The following is a 12,679-nucleotide window of genomic DNA, read 5'->3' on the forward strand; positions in this document are numbered from 1 at the left end:
CATTAATAATGTAGCTGTAGATATTGTAATATTTGACCCTGGACCACAAAATCAGTCATAAGGGTCAATTTTATATACGTCATCTGTCCTAATTCCATTGATGTATGGTTTGTTGGGATAGGACAATATTTGGCCGAGATACAACTATTTGAAAATCTGGAATCTGAAGGTGAAAAAAAAATCTAAATATTGAAAAAATAAAGTTGTTTTAAAGTTGTTTAAATTAAGTCCTTAGCAATGCTTATTACTGACCAAAAATTAAGTTTTGATATATTTATGTTCATGATCTTTACTTAATATCCTAATGATTTTTGGCATAAAAGAAAAATCTAGAATTTTGATCCATACGATGTATTTTTGGCTATTTCTACAAATATACCCATGATACTTAAGACTGGTTTTGTGGTCCAGGGTCACATATAGCTACAGCTGTCATTTATTTAGTAATTTATTAATTATCTTAATGCAAATTTACATACAGCCACAACAAGATCAAAAATGAAGCGTCACAACAAGAGGAGACATTATTTTATCGCTGAGCTTTTCTCATGGAACTCCACAGGCACAAATTAAACTAACCAAAATTATAAACACAACACATAAGCCGTCTCCAAAGGCGTTTCAGAGAATTTGGCAGTACATCCAACTGGCCTCACAACCACAGACCATGTGTAACCACACCAGCCCAGCACCTCCACATCCAGCATCTTCACCTCCAAGATCGTCTGAGACCAGCCACCTGGACAGCTGCTGCAACAGTCGGTTTGCATAACCAAAGAATTTCTGCACAAACTGTCAGAAACCATCTCAGGGAAGCTCATCTGCATGCTCGTCATCCTCATCGGGGTCTCGACCTGACTGCAGTTCATCGTTGTAATCGTCTTGAGTGGGCAAATGCTCACATTCGAGAGCTTCTGGCACTTTGGAGAGCTGTTCTCTTCACGGACGAATCCCGGTTTTCACTGTACAGGGCAGATGGCAGACAGCGTGTATGGCATCGTGTGGGTAAGCGGTTTGCTGATGTCAACGTTGTAGATTGAGTGGCCCATGGTGGCGGTGGGGTTATGGTATGGGCAGGCATATGTTATGCACAATGAACACAGGTGCATTTTATTGATGGCATTTTGAATGCGCAGAGATACCGTGACGAGATCCTGAGGCCCATTGTTGTCCCATTCATCCACGACCATCACCTTATGTTGCAGCATGATAATGCACAGCCCCACGTTGCAAGGATCTGTACACAATTCCTGGAAGCTGAAAACATTCCAGTTCTTGCATGGCTTGCACATGTCACCCATTGAGCATGTTTGGGATGCTCTGGATCAGCGTATAAGACAGCGTGTTCCAGGTCCTGCCAATATCCAGCAACTTTGCACAGCCATTGAAGAGGAGTGGACCAACATTCCACAGGCCACAATCAACAACCTGATCAACTCTATGCAATGGAGATGTGTTACACTGCGTGAGGTACATGGTGGTCTCACCAGATACTGACTGGTTTTCGGACCCCCCTGGGACCCCCCCAATACAGTCAAACTGCACATTTTAGAGTGGCCTTTTATTGTGGCCAGCCTAAGGCACACCTGTGCAATAATAATGCTGTCTAATCAGCATTTTGATATGCCACACCTGTGAGGTTGATGGATTATCTTGATTATGGATTATGCTCACTAACAGATAGACAGATTTGTGAACAATATTTGAGAGAAATAGGCCTTTTGTGTACATAGAAAAAGTCTTAGATCTTTGAGTTCAGCTCATGAAAAATGGGGGCAAAAACAAAAGTGCTGCGTTTATCATTTTGGTCAGTGTACAAAGTCATTCTTGTTATGGGTTCATTCTAGTGCAGCAGTGTTCTCCAGCAGAATTCTTTTTAAAGAATATCTTCTTTCTTTAATGTGTACTGAAATACTACATACAGAATACTGGTTTAAAGCACTTCTGGGGAGAGGATACATTTTGACCTTTTGATTTATCAGAGTAAAGTCCTTATTGGTCAGAACTGACATTCAATGGGCTTTACTGTTTAAAACCCAGTTGTAGCCCTTTTTTGGGATTGAAAAAGTCCCACTTTAGTATAGGGAACAATTCTTATTATTAATTAGTTGCTTATTAGCATACCTATTATTAACATACTGGATAAAGCACATATTCTGCATGACCATATTCTACATCCCTAATCCTACAACAATACTGAAACGTAACAACTGCCTTACTAACTATTAATAAGCAGTAAATTAGGAATTTATGGAGGCAATAGTGAGGACTGGACTTTAAAATAAAGTGTGACCAAAGTCTCTTCTACATCTACTTCTACAATAAATCAATAAAACACTTTTATTGAAAAAGAATGATGGACTCTTTTCAAAGACAACTGTTCAAGTGTTAACTTTTGTTTTTTCTTCTTATGTTTTATTTTCTTAATTTATTTAGGCTGTCTTGTTATATTTGGTTGGCTCTATTCTGCACAACTCCTGTACTTTTTCTATGTTCAAATTAACTGCATTTTTAATAATAATAATAATAATAATAATAATAATAATAACAACAAAAATAATAAAACTTTCATATTCTGCAGTGTGGTTAAATGTACACTTTTGTTTATTATTGCTGCTTTATCACCAAGTATTGAAATGCATTTCTTTCTTTCAGTAAAAAGACAGATCTTTTGTTGTTTTAAATCTACACTGTGTGCAGAATTATTAGGCATGTTGATATTCTGGTCATATTTTTTTTCCAAACACATTTTACCAATTCCAAACCACATCAGTCTTAATAACTACTGTTAATTTTGTGTTTAATCATTTATATGTGATATATAATTGTCCGTGAAGGCTGGAAGTGAAAAACTCCTTATATTCAGGTGTGCAGAATTATTAGGCATGTTTTCGTTTACAGCTAAAATGAGCCAAAAAAGATATTTAACCCAGACTGAAAAGTCCAAATTATTAAATGCCCATGAGAAGAATGCAATACTAATGCATTACAAGAATTTGCAAAGTTAAGGCTTGACCATTGGACAGTGAAATGCTTGTTGAGTCTGCATGGTCAGAAAAAACAGGTGGAGAAGAAAAGATGCATGTTAACTGCAAAAGAAGTAGGAATTAAGGTGAAGAATTAGGTGTGACACCATCAGGAACCGTTTCCAGTTCTCCAGCGCCACCATTTTCCAGAACTGCAACCTACCTGGAGTCTTCAGAAGTACAATGTGTCAGGTTCTCAGAGACTTTGCTTGGTAAAAAATCCTAAAAAATGCTCCTGACTTAATAAGAATAACAAGCTGACGTGTTGTGAAATACATGAAGACATTTTTTTTATATGCTTTAGAGACAGATAAGTTGAGAGTGACTCTTGAAGGACAAGCATCACATCCTCTTGTACCTCTGATTCAAGAATTTATCTTCTAAAATCTGGCAGTAAGTTTTGGGAGTTCATTTTAGTCCATCTCTGCAAGTCAGACTTTTCAGGATAGGAGTCTAAACATGAACTCCCAAAACTTACTGCCAGATTTTGGAAGATAAATTCTTGAATCAGAGGTACAAGAGAATGTGATGCTGGTCCCTCAAGAGTCACTCTCAACTTATCTGTCTCTAAAGCATATAAAAAAACTGTCTTCATGTATTTCACAACACGTCAGCTTGTTATTCTTATTAAGTAAGGGGCATTTTTTAGGATTTTTTCAAGCAAAGTCTCTGAGAACCTGACACATTGTACTTCTGAAGACTCCAGGTAGGTTGCAGTTCTGGAAAATGGTGGCGCTGGAGAACTGGAAACGGTTCCTGATGGTGTCACACCTAATTCTTCACCTTAATTCCTAATTCTTTTGCAGTTAACATGCATCTTTTCTTCTCCACCTGTTTTTTCTGACCATGCAGACTCAACAAGCATTTCTCTGTCCAATGGTCAAGCCTTAACTTTGCAAATTCTTGTAATGCATTAGTATTGCATTCTTCTCATGGGCATTTAATAATTTGGACTTTTCAGTCTGGGTTAAATATCTTTTTTGGCTCATTTTAGCTGTAAACGAAAACATGCCTAATAATCCTGCACACCTGAATATAAGGAGTTTTTCACTTCCAGCCTTCACGGACAATTATACATCACATATAAATGATTAAACACAAAATTAACAGTAGTTATTAAGACTGATGTGGTTTGGAATTGGTAAAATGTGTTTGGAAAAAAAATATGACCAGAATATCAACATGCCTAATAATTCTGCACACAGTGTATTAATTCACCTCATCTTCTCATTTGGCCCTGTGTTTTATTTTTGGAATGCATATTCCTTAAAAGTACTAAAGTAATTGTTAATAGAACCTTTAAGGAATAGAAATCATTAGGAGGCATTAAATCTGGAAACAGAATTGTTGAATTCCTTATGATTCTGTGGGAAGTATTTGTATGAAGGGGGGCTTAGTTTGATTTGGTTTTAATGTTTGAAATAAACCATATCCGTCTGGAAAAAAACAAACAAACAAACAAACAAATAAACAAAGGCTTATCTTAGTATTTTTGTCTTGTTTCTAGTCAAAATATCTAAATATAACATAAGATATTTAGTCTTTTTTCCACTGAAAAAAAAAAAAAAACTAAATTAAGTAAATTGTGCTTAAAACAAAGAAATTATCTTCCAGTGGGGTAAGTAAAATACTCATTTTAAAAATATTTTGCTTACCCCACTGGCAGAGCAAAATCCACTTAATTTCTTTTTTCTTAATCAGTGTTAACTGATCAAGAATGTGTTTTGTATGAGTTAGACCACATTTTTGTTGATGGCCGCTGGTGCTACATGAAGAATGTACTCAACAAACCCCATCATTTTAAAGAACCAAAACATGGACATGATCACTTTTGTCATACATTTATTTATACACATTTTCCTTCACAAAGAACAGAGGGACAAAATTTTGTAAAGAAAAACAAAGATGAGTGAATTAACCTATTGAAACTAAAACACTGTCCTGGAATCCATAACTGAATAATAATAATAATGATAAATTTATATTTATAATTCCTGATAGAATCTCTAATAAGAAATGGCTGGGTGGAATGTTCATATACTTCATATTTTCAGGGAATGTTGGAATGCCGCCTCACATGCAGAAAACCCACCATCAAACACATGAACGTTAAATTCCCAAATACTCTCAATGTGAGACACTTGTGTAAACCTGCATCCTGCAAGACAACCGCTTTAAAAACTTTCTGAATCACTTCAAAAGAGGACCGGCTCTGTTTCCATTCATCATGTATTCATTTACTTCTGAATGAATGAAGAAATAAACACCTGGAATATCTACTTGCTTTTGCTTTCATACACAGGGGCATCAAACATCAGGTCTATTACATTTCTAAAATATATACTGAAAAATGACAGATTCAAAAAATGTGCTTATACTGACAAATCAGTGGTGAAATTCAACAATGGTGCACCTGATAGCTACAGTATTTCCACCGAGGGCTTGGCACAAGACTAGAGCCCAAACTGAGCAATCATCTAATGTGTAAATACAGCATTTCTGAGGTACTTTTTTTTACTAGAATACATAAAATGATGTCTGAAGTATGGTAAAATTGACTTTTCCATCTTTACCCTGTTGTCACACAGACAAAGTTGCTCAGCAGTGGTCAGAATCTACGCATTACAGAGTCTAAATCTTCATCCACCGACTGAAACTAAACAGGAACGAAAGCAACAAACACAAAGGAAGAGAGCTGAGGTGGGACAGATATGGTACTCGGTGTGTGACAGTCATTCCATGCTAGAGGACTCCGGATTCCTGGAATCATGCAACACGTTTTGCATGCGCCAATTTGCCCCACATGCACACAGCAGCTGCAGTACAAACACACGTACGGTATGTAGGAGCACTGCGTACATTCACAGAGCCCAGTCAGTCTACATACAGCTCCTACACTTATATACTATCAGCATAGAAAACAGAGCAGATAAATACAAGAGTTACATATAACAAAGGTTTGCAGATACCAAAGCTATCTCAAATTAGCCAAACTAGTCTTTTTGGATCGTCTAAACATAGAAACCATCTAAGTTAGTAAAAGCACATTCAGTTCTTAGTATAAAATCTGCAGGATAATGTATGCTTTCTCTGTATTTACAAAAATCTTGGTATATATAGTGTACCTTTAGTGTAACAGTAAACATAGCGCTCTACATAAAAGTACTCACAGAGCAAAAATGCAAGATGACTGTAAACTAAGACCTAAAAAGATAAAAATATCCGATATATACTGGAAAGCTCCCTTTGATAAGAACATGTAGTTTAACACGAAGAGTACTGATCACCAGAGAACAGAAACACTACCAGAGACAGGGTTATATTAGAAGTTATACATAACTGATCTAACATTTGTCACCAAATCATGTTGGGCATTAGGGAGTCATAAACTGTGATGATTTATATAAAAAGAAAGTGTATTTGAAGGCCTTTAGGAGTTTTTGCATTGTGGCATAATTGTTTAGACAGTTACACACATTTTCATTACATAATGTTTTTTTACTTTTTCTGTAATTCTCTTTGCTCCCATTGGTGATTTTCATTAGATTCTCATTATTGTCAAATAATAAGCAGTATATACCACAAAGACTACCATGATTTAAAAATACTTAATGTACAGTAAACAGATCATCTAAATTTCACATTATATCACATTAAAGTAAAGGTAAATAAGTTTATTTATTTATTTATTTAGCATTTAAGGTAAAAGTGCTTAACAGTCCTGTAAATGTCACAATGCAAAAAAAAAAAAAAAAAAAAAATAAAATAAAATAAATAAATAAAATAAAATAAAATAAAATAAAAGGTTCTAAAATCTTTTCTGGGGTGCAATATGTCCTAACAGGTTTTAGACACTTCAAGTACAACATATTTTTTGTTTCATTACATGTTCTTTAGAGAAGTCCACTTTCAGAACAAAAAATTACAGATAATGTAAATTAAAAACTCACCTCCTTGTCATCCAAGATGTTCATGTCTTCAGTCGTAAAGAAATTATGTTTTCTGTGGAAAACATATCAGGATTTTTCTCCATATAATGGACTGATATGGTGCCCCGAGTTTGAACTTCCAAAATGCAACTTCAAATGATCCCAAATGCAGTTGTAAATGATCCCAGCTGAGGAAGAAGGGTCTTATTTAGCAAAACAATTGGTTATTTTCATTTAAAAAAATACCATTTAAATTTTAACTCGTCTTGTCTTGCTCTGCCTGAACTCTGTGTATTCTGGTACAAGACAGGTATGTCGAAAAACAATCATATTTTCTCCCTTCAGCTTCAAAACTTCAAAAATTATTTCAAAATCATGCTACATCACTGCATAAGTACTGACCAAGTCTTTGCAAAGCGAACATTAAAAGAAGATCAAACACCATTAACAAAAATGGTAAGACAGTGATATAGGACGATGTTGAAGTTGAGTTTTTCGACATACCCTAACTGTCATGAACGGGAAAAAAACAGAGTTCGGGCAAAGACGAGTTGACATTAAAAAGTATATAAATTGTATCATTTTTATGAAAATAACTGATCATTTTGCTACATAAGACTCTTCTTCCTCGGCTGGGATTGTTTACAACCGCATTTGGGATCGTTTGAAGCCGCATTTAAACTAAATTTTGGAGGTTCACACTCGGGGCACCATAACAGTCCACTGTATGAAACCTGAAATGTTTTCCTCAAAAACATAATTTCTTGGATGACAAGGGGGTGAGTACATTATCTGTAATTTTTTGTTCTGGAAGTGGACTTCTCCTTTAATTTGTAGCAGTGGTAGTTTTCTTTAGCATAATATGCATGTGTTAAATCAAAGGCCATATGCATTTCTATCAGAAGAGACTCAGTTTGGTTTAAATGTTTATTCTTTATCAATCTGCAGACTTTTTGTGCTGATCATGACAGAAAATCTGCGGGATGGATTTAATCATGGTAAAATATATTAAATGAAACAGTATTATTAGATTATCAGAAGAATTTAATAAAAACAAACATGCAAGCAGATGAGTAGGACAGGTGATCTAATTCTCTGCAGGATTCTGCGGGTGTTTAGGCCTGCGCATTACAGACGAGGAATCACAATTCATACATTTAGAGCGAGAGAAAAAGTTGTGTATATGTTGAATATGTAGGAACCAGGCGAGCAGGCAGTGACGGGATTGGAAGTTGTCATGCTAAAACTCGAGGAGCGATAAGGGTTCAAGTTTCAGCCCTAGATAAGGGACACCACCAAGAGATCTAGTAGGAAATCAATATGCATATATAGAGCTGGATATAAAAAACCTTTTGATGCAGTTATATTTTGGCACTCCTATAACAAGATATTTTTTAGATTTACAAATATATAATTCAGGAACATTAGAAATGGCAGTAGAGGATATAAGGAATAGGACACAAAAACCTGTTTCATGTCAGCATGCTTCACACACAAAGAATCTGAGGACTGGAAAAAGGGATCATTCGACATCTCCACCTTCAAAAATATCTGCGTTTTGTAAAATATACTGGGCCTGCACATAACATCTATCAGCAAACAGGCATTAGATGACTTATCGTTGCTATGAGGACATAATGGCTCTGTTTCAAAGCCTAGAGAGCTGCCTTTCTGTCTACTGCCTACACAAGCAGCATCCTAACCAAGGTGGAACCTCGTAAAAGAATCATTTTCTGGGAACGAGTCTGCGGTGCCTTAAAATGCTCACCAGTCTATGGAACAGATCTCACATCATCTCCATTAGATACTGCCTGAATGCGTACACATGCTTTATGATACATTTCCATTCAGCCATCAAACCCCCTTCTCCAGCCCTCCTCAGTTCAGATATGTTCAGATAAAGGGTATTCAACTGTCTACAAAGATTTGGTGAGTTCATAAATAACATGGACGTGGTTATTAGTTTGAACTGGACAGGCGGTCCTCTTCTTCATCGGGCCGTCTCATACCACACTGTGAAGCGATGCTGGGTGAATGAACTCTGGGTTTATGAAAGAGAATCCAGCGAATTCGCTCTGGTCGATGTTGGCGATGACCAGTTGGTCTGGAGGGGTCAGCATGGGCTGCGTGCGGGTGAAGAATTTGTCGAAGTTCTCCGCCGCTTTGCCGCACTGTTAAAGAAAGGGGAGAAGAAAGACGGTGGGTTATTTTTAGATTCAATTGAAAAGCTGGCCCTGCGCCCGAGAGAAAATTCTTTCACATAGCACTTCCGTCATGGACGTCACGTACACTCATATGTCCGGTAAATGGAGGATTTTTATAAAGATGATTGGAAGGGGAATATTCAAGGCTGTGTTAAAGATTGAAAAGACTGCAGCCCAGCTCTAGCACCTGTGGAGGACCAATGGGGTCCTTTGAGCTGGCTGTGCAAACAAACATGGGTGGCCACAAGTTGAGATGAATCAGGTTATACCCATAAAACACACATATATTCACACAGTGAGGGAAGATCAGCACAGAGGGTGGGTGGTTTTGATGCAAACACATGAAAAGACTCTTAAAATAGTCTAGGCCTTTATCATGTGGGCTCCCTTATTAAGCTGACTAAGGCTGACTAAATGCTGGCCCACACCAAAGGATTTTTACAATTGTATCAGATTTTCAAAATTTAACAGACGGTAAACATAACAATACAAAAATCTTAGATTTAACAGTTCTGTTCCTATAGTGTGTGTGGAGTGCCGCGATGTGACCAAGACAGATGGAGGACAGATGTGGATTTTACATTTACAGAGCGAGATGGAGATGAGTAATACTTCCGTCTTCCATCAACTGACTTTTTGATTGGGAATTGTTTAATTTCATCTGACAATCTACAGCAGTGGTCTCAAACTCAGTTCCTGTAGGCCCACAGCTCTGCAGAGTTTAGCTCCAACCAGCTCCAAATCACACCTGCTTGGAAGTTTCTAGCAATCCTGAAGACCTTGATTAGCTGGATCAGGTGTATTTGATTAGGGTTGGAGCTAAACTGTGCAGAGCTGTGGCCCTCCAGCAATTGAGTTTGAGACCAATGATCTACAGCAGGGGTGCCAAACCCTGTTCCTGGAGATCGACCTTCCTGCAGAGTTTAGTTCCAACCCTAATCAAACACACCTGTCTGTAATTATCAAGTGCTCCTTCAGATCCTAATTAGCTGGTTCAGGTGTGTTTGGTCAGGGTTGGAGCTGAACTCTGCAGGAAAGTCAATCTCCAGGACCAGGGTTGAGCACACTCTAAATTAACTACCTGGCTGTTATTTCAAGTATTATGAAATTATGATAAATTACAGTAATTTACATTTTTTTATACAGAAAATTACTGTATTTTATGCAGTATGTTTTCTGTTTTCTTAAACTGTAACCAAATGTATGTAAAATTACAAAAAAAATCTGTAATTAATACAATAACAAAACCGTTAGACTATAAAACTGTTAAATGACTGGCAGCAACAGCTGCCAAACAAAAACCATAAAATTAAAGTAAAATCTCCTTATTTAAATAAGCTGACAAACGCTGCTATTTTACAGGTATTTCATGAATTTTTATGATCAAACACCTTGACTGTAAAACAAAAGGCAAAAAAATGGTCAAATGACTGGCAGCAAAGGGAGCCAAACAAAAAGCAACACTGTTCATTTACAGGCAATCATAAATTAACTCATTAATAAAATAAGTAATTAATTAAACGTCACATGACTGGCAGCAACAGAACATGAAACGCTAACAGATCTCTCTAGATCTCAGCATCTTCACTTATTACAAACCAGTCTGACTTTATTTCTTTCATACAAAACTTCTTATTGAGAATTAACAAAGGTTTAGATGTTAAATGTTTTATTGAAAATAATAAAGTTTGAAGTCACCATCGTGGAGATAAGCATTTGCTTTAGTTAGTCTCTTGACCCTTGACTTTATAACTTCATTTTTTCTCTGGGTGCTATAACTGTGTGTTTCTGAAGCACATTTAGCATAGCAAAAATTGATGAAAAAAGATCTGATCAGATCAGGTTATTGATGATTTAAGCATTACATAGGAGCCTGATTCACTTATGTCATGAGTATTGTATTTTAGCTTTTTGTTAACAACAGTCTCAAGATGTTATGATATTCAGGGACTTTTTTTTTTTTTTTTTAAACCATTAAGTGTTTTGAATGAAGTTTTTTTTTCGTACTCACACAAACATCAAGAATCAGCACATGAATCTCAACAATGGTGACAATCAACAAAAAGGTTGTTTTGTGATCATCAGAGCTGATCTGAGTAGTTTGTTGATTGTCACCACTGTTGAGGTTCATATGCAGATTACTGATGTCTGAATCTACATGATTGTGTTTAAACAATTTTTCTAAATTGCTTACAGATTTTCAAAATATTAAAGCTGGTTTGAAATTTATGCATTAAAATATTAAGACTACAACAAAATGAAATTAAGGATTTTATTTAATATGCTCAAACATTAGGTTTTGTGAATTAAAAAACCCCTAACGACGACAAGATCATTCACAGTATGTAACTAACTTTATCTGATCATAATCTTTCTTGCTGGTTTTGCGATAACAAATATGCCTTGGAAATGCACAGTTACAGCAGCCAAAGTCAGACTGGTTTGTAATAAGTGAAGATGCTGAGATCTAGAGAGATCTGTTAGTGTTCAATGTTATTTTTGGAATTTAAAGGTTTTCTGTTGTGCTGAATAGTACAGTGTGTGCTTTAGTCCAGAAGACCATGAAATGTTGATGTTCTGCTGCATGTCTGTAACCATTTTTAACCATTATTTCCGTTAATGGTACATGTTTGGCACCCTGTGCTGCCATGCATTTCTGTGTTTTTTTATGTTTAATTTTTTTACAGTGTAATGCTTCTTTATAAAAAATGATTTTAATGTCCTAACTGAACTATGGCCTAATTGTGGCTTAGTCTAAGCCCTATCTGTGAAACCCGCCCTAGATGGCACAAGCTGATTGGTTCATGTTGCATACGCAGCCAATGAGCTTGCAGTTTTGCATTTGAATGGCTGGTTAACATTCACAAGAGTATTTTGCATCACGTTTTCAAAGTTTCTCTGAAACCCTTCAACTTCCCCAGCTCCACCTGTATAAATCTGGTATGTGTTATTATATATGCTATTTGTGCAACAGTACAATAACTATAACAATAACTAACAGCAGCAGCAATTCAGCAGCATAGCAGTTCTATTCCCCCAAGACCAAACACATTGACATTGTCATATCCATTACCATGCTAAAATCTTCAGAGAGTTTTCATGACAGAACTACATTTTCCGCTAGGGCTATTTTCTGGTTGTATTTTCACCACCAGTAGGAATTCTGAAGTGACATAAGCTGACCAACAGCAACATCATTTAAGTACAGCATTCAACTACATCAACAACTGAGGATGGAGGACGGGCATGTGACTATATCAGTGTCTGTCCATCTATCAGTGTTTATCATTTGGAGTTCGTAGTATGAAAAAAAAATGTGTTTACATGGCTCCTGGTGCTGGTGGCGAGTGTTTGTGTTTCATATGGATTGTATTCAGCCAGTCAACATACACTAACATCACTGGTAGATCCTATTGTCCTGGGATAAATCATACTATGAAGTAGGAGCCAGTTTATTCCCCCTCAAAAAGTGTTTCTATAACTAAAATCATTCCCAGTTCTTACAGTGCAAACATTCACA

General features: G+C 36.4%; 1 protein-coding gene across 1 annotated transcript in view; it reads right to left on the reverse strand.

The window, feature by feature from the left end:
• Window positions 1-4,851: 4,851 nt before the first annotated feature.
• The window catches only part of prkcab (protein kinase C, alpha, b), a 171,867-nt gene continuing 164,039 nt past the window's right edge, over window positions 4,852-12,679 (reverse strand). The window contains 1 exon segment of the mRNA XM_051106600.1: window positions 4,852-9,126. Within this exon segment, the coding sequence (XP_050962557.1) occupies window positions 8,959-9,126 (168 nt within the window). The 3' untranslated portion in view covers window positions 4,852-8,958.

Source organism: Labeo rohita, chromosome 3 (assembly GCF_022985175.1).
Source record: "Labeo rohita strain BAU-BD-2019 chromosome 3, IGBB_LRoh.1.0, whole genome shotgun sequence".
Taxonomy (NCBI): Eukaryota; Metazoa; Chordata; class Actinopteri; order Cypriniformes; family Cyprinidae; genus Labeo; species Labeo rohita.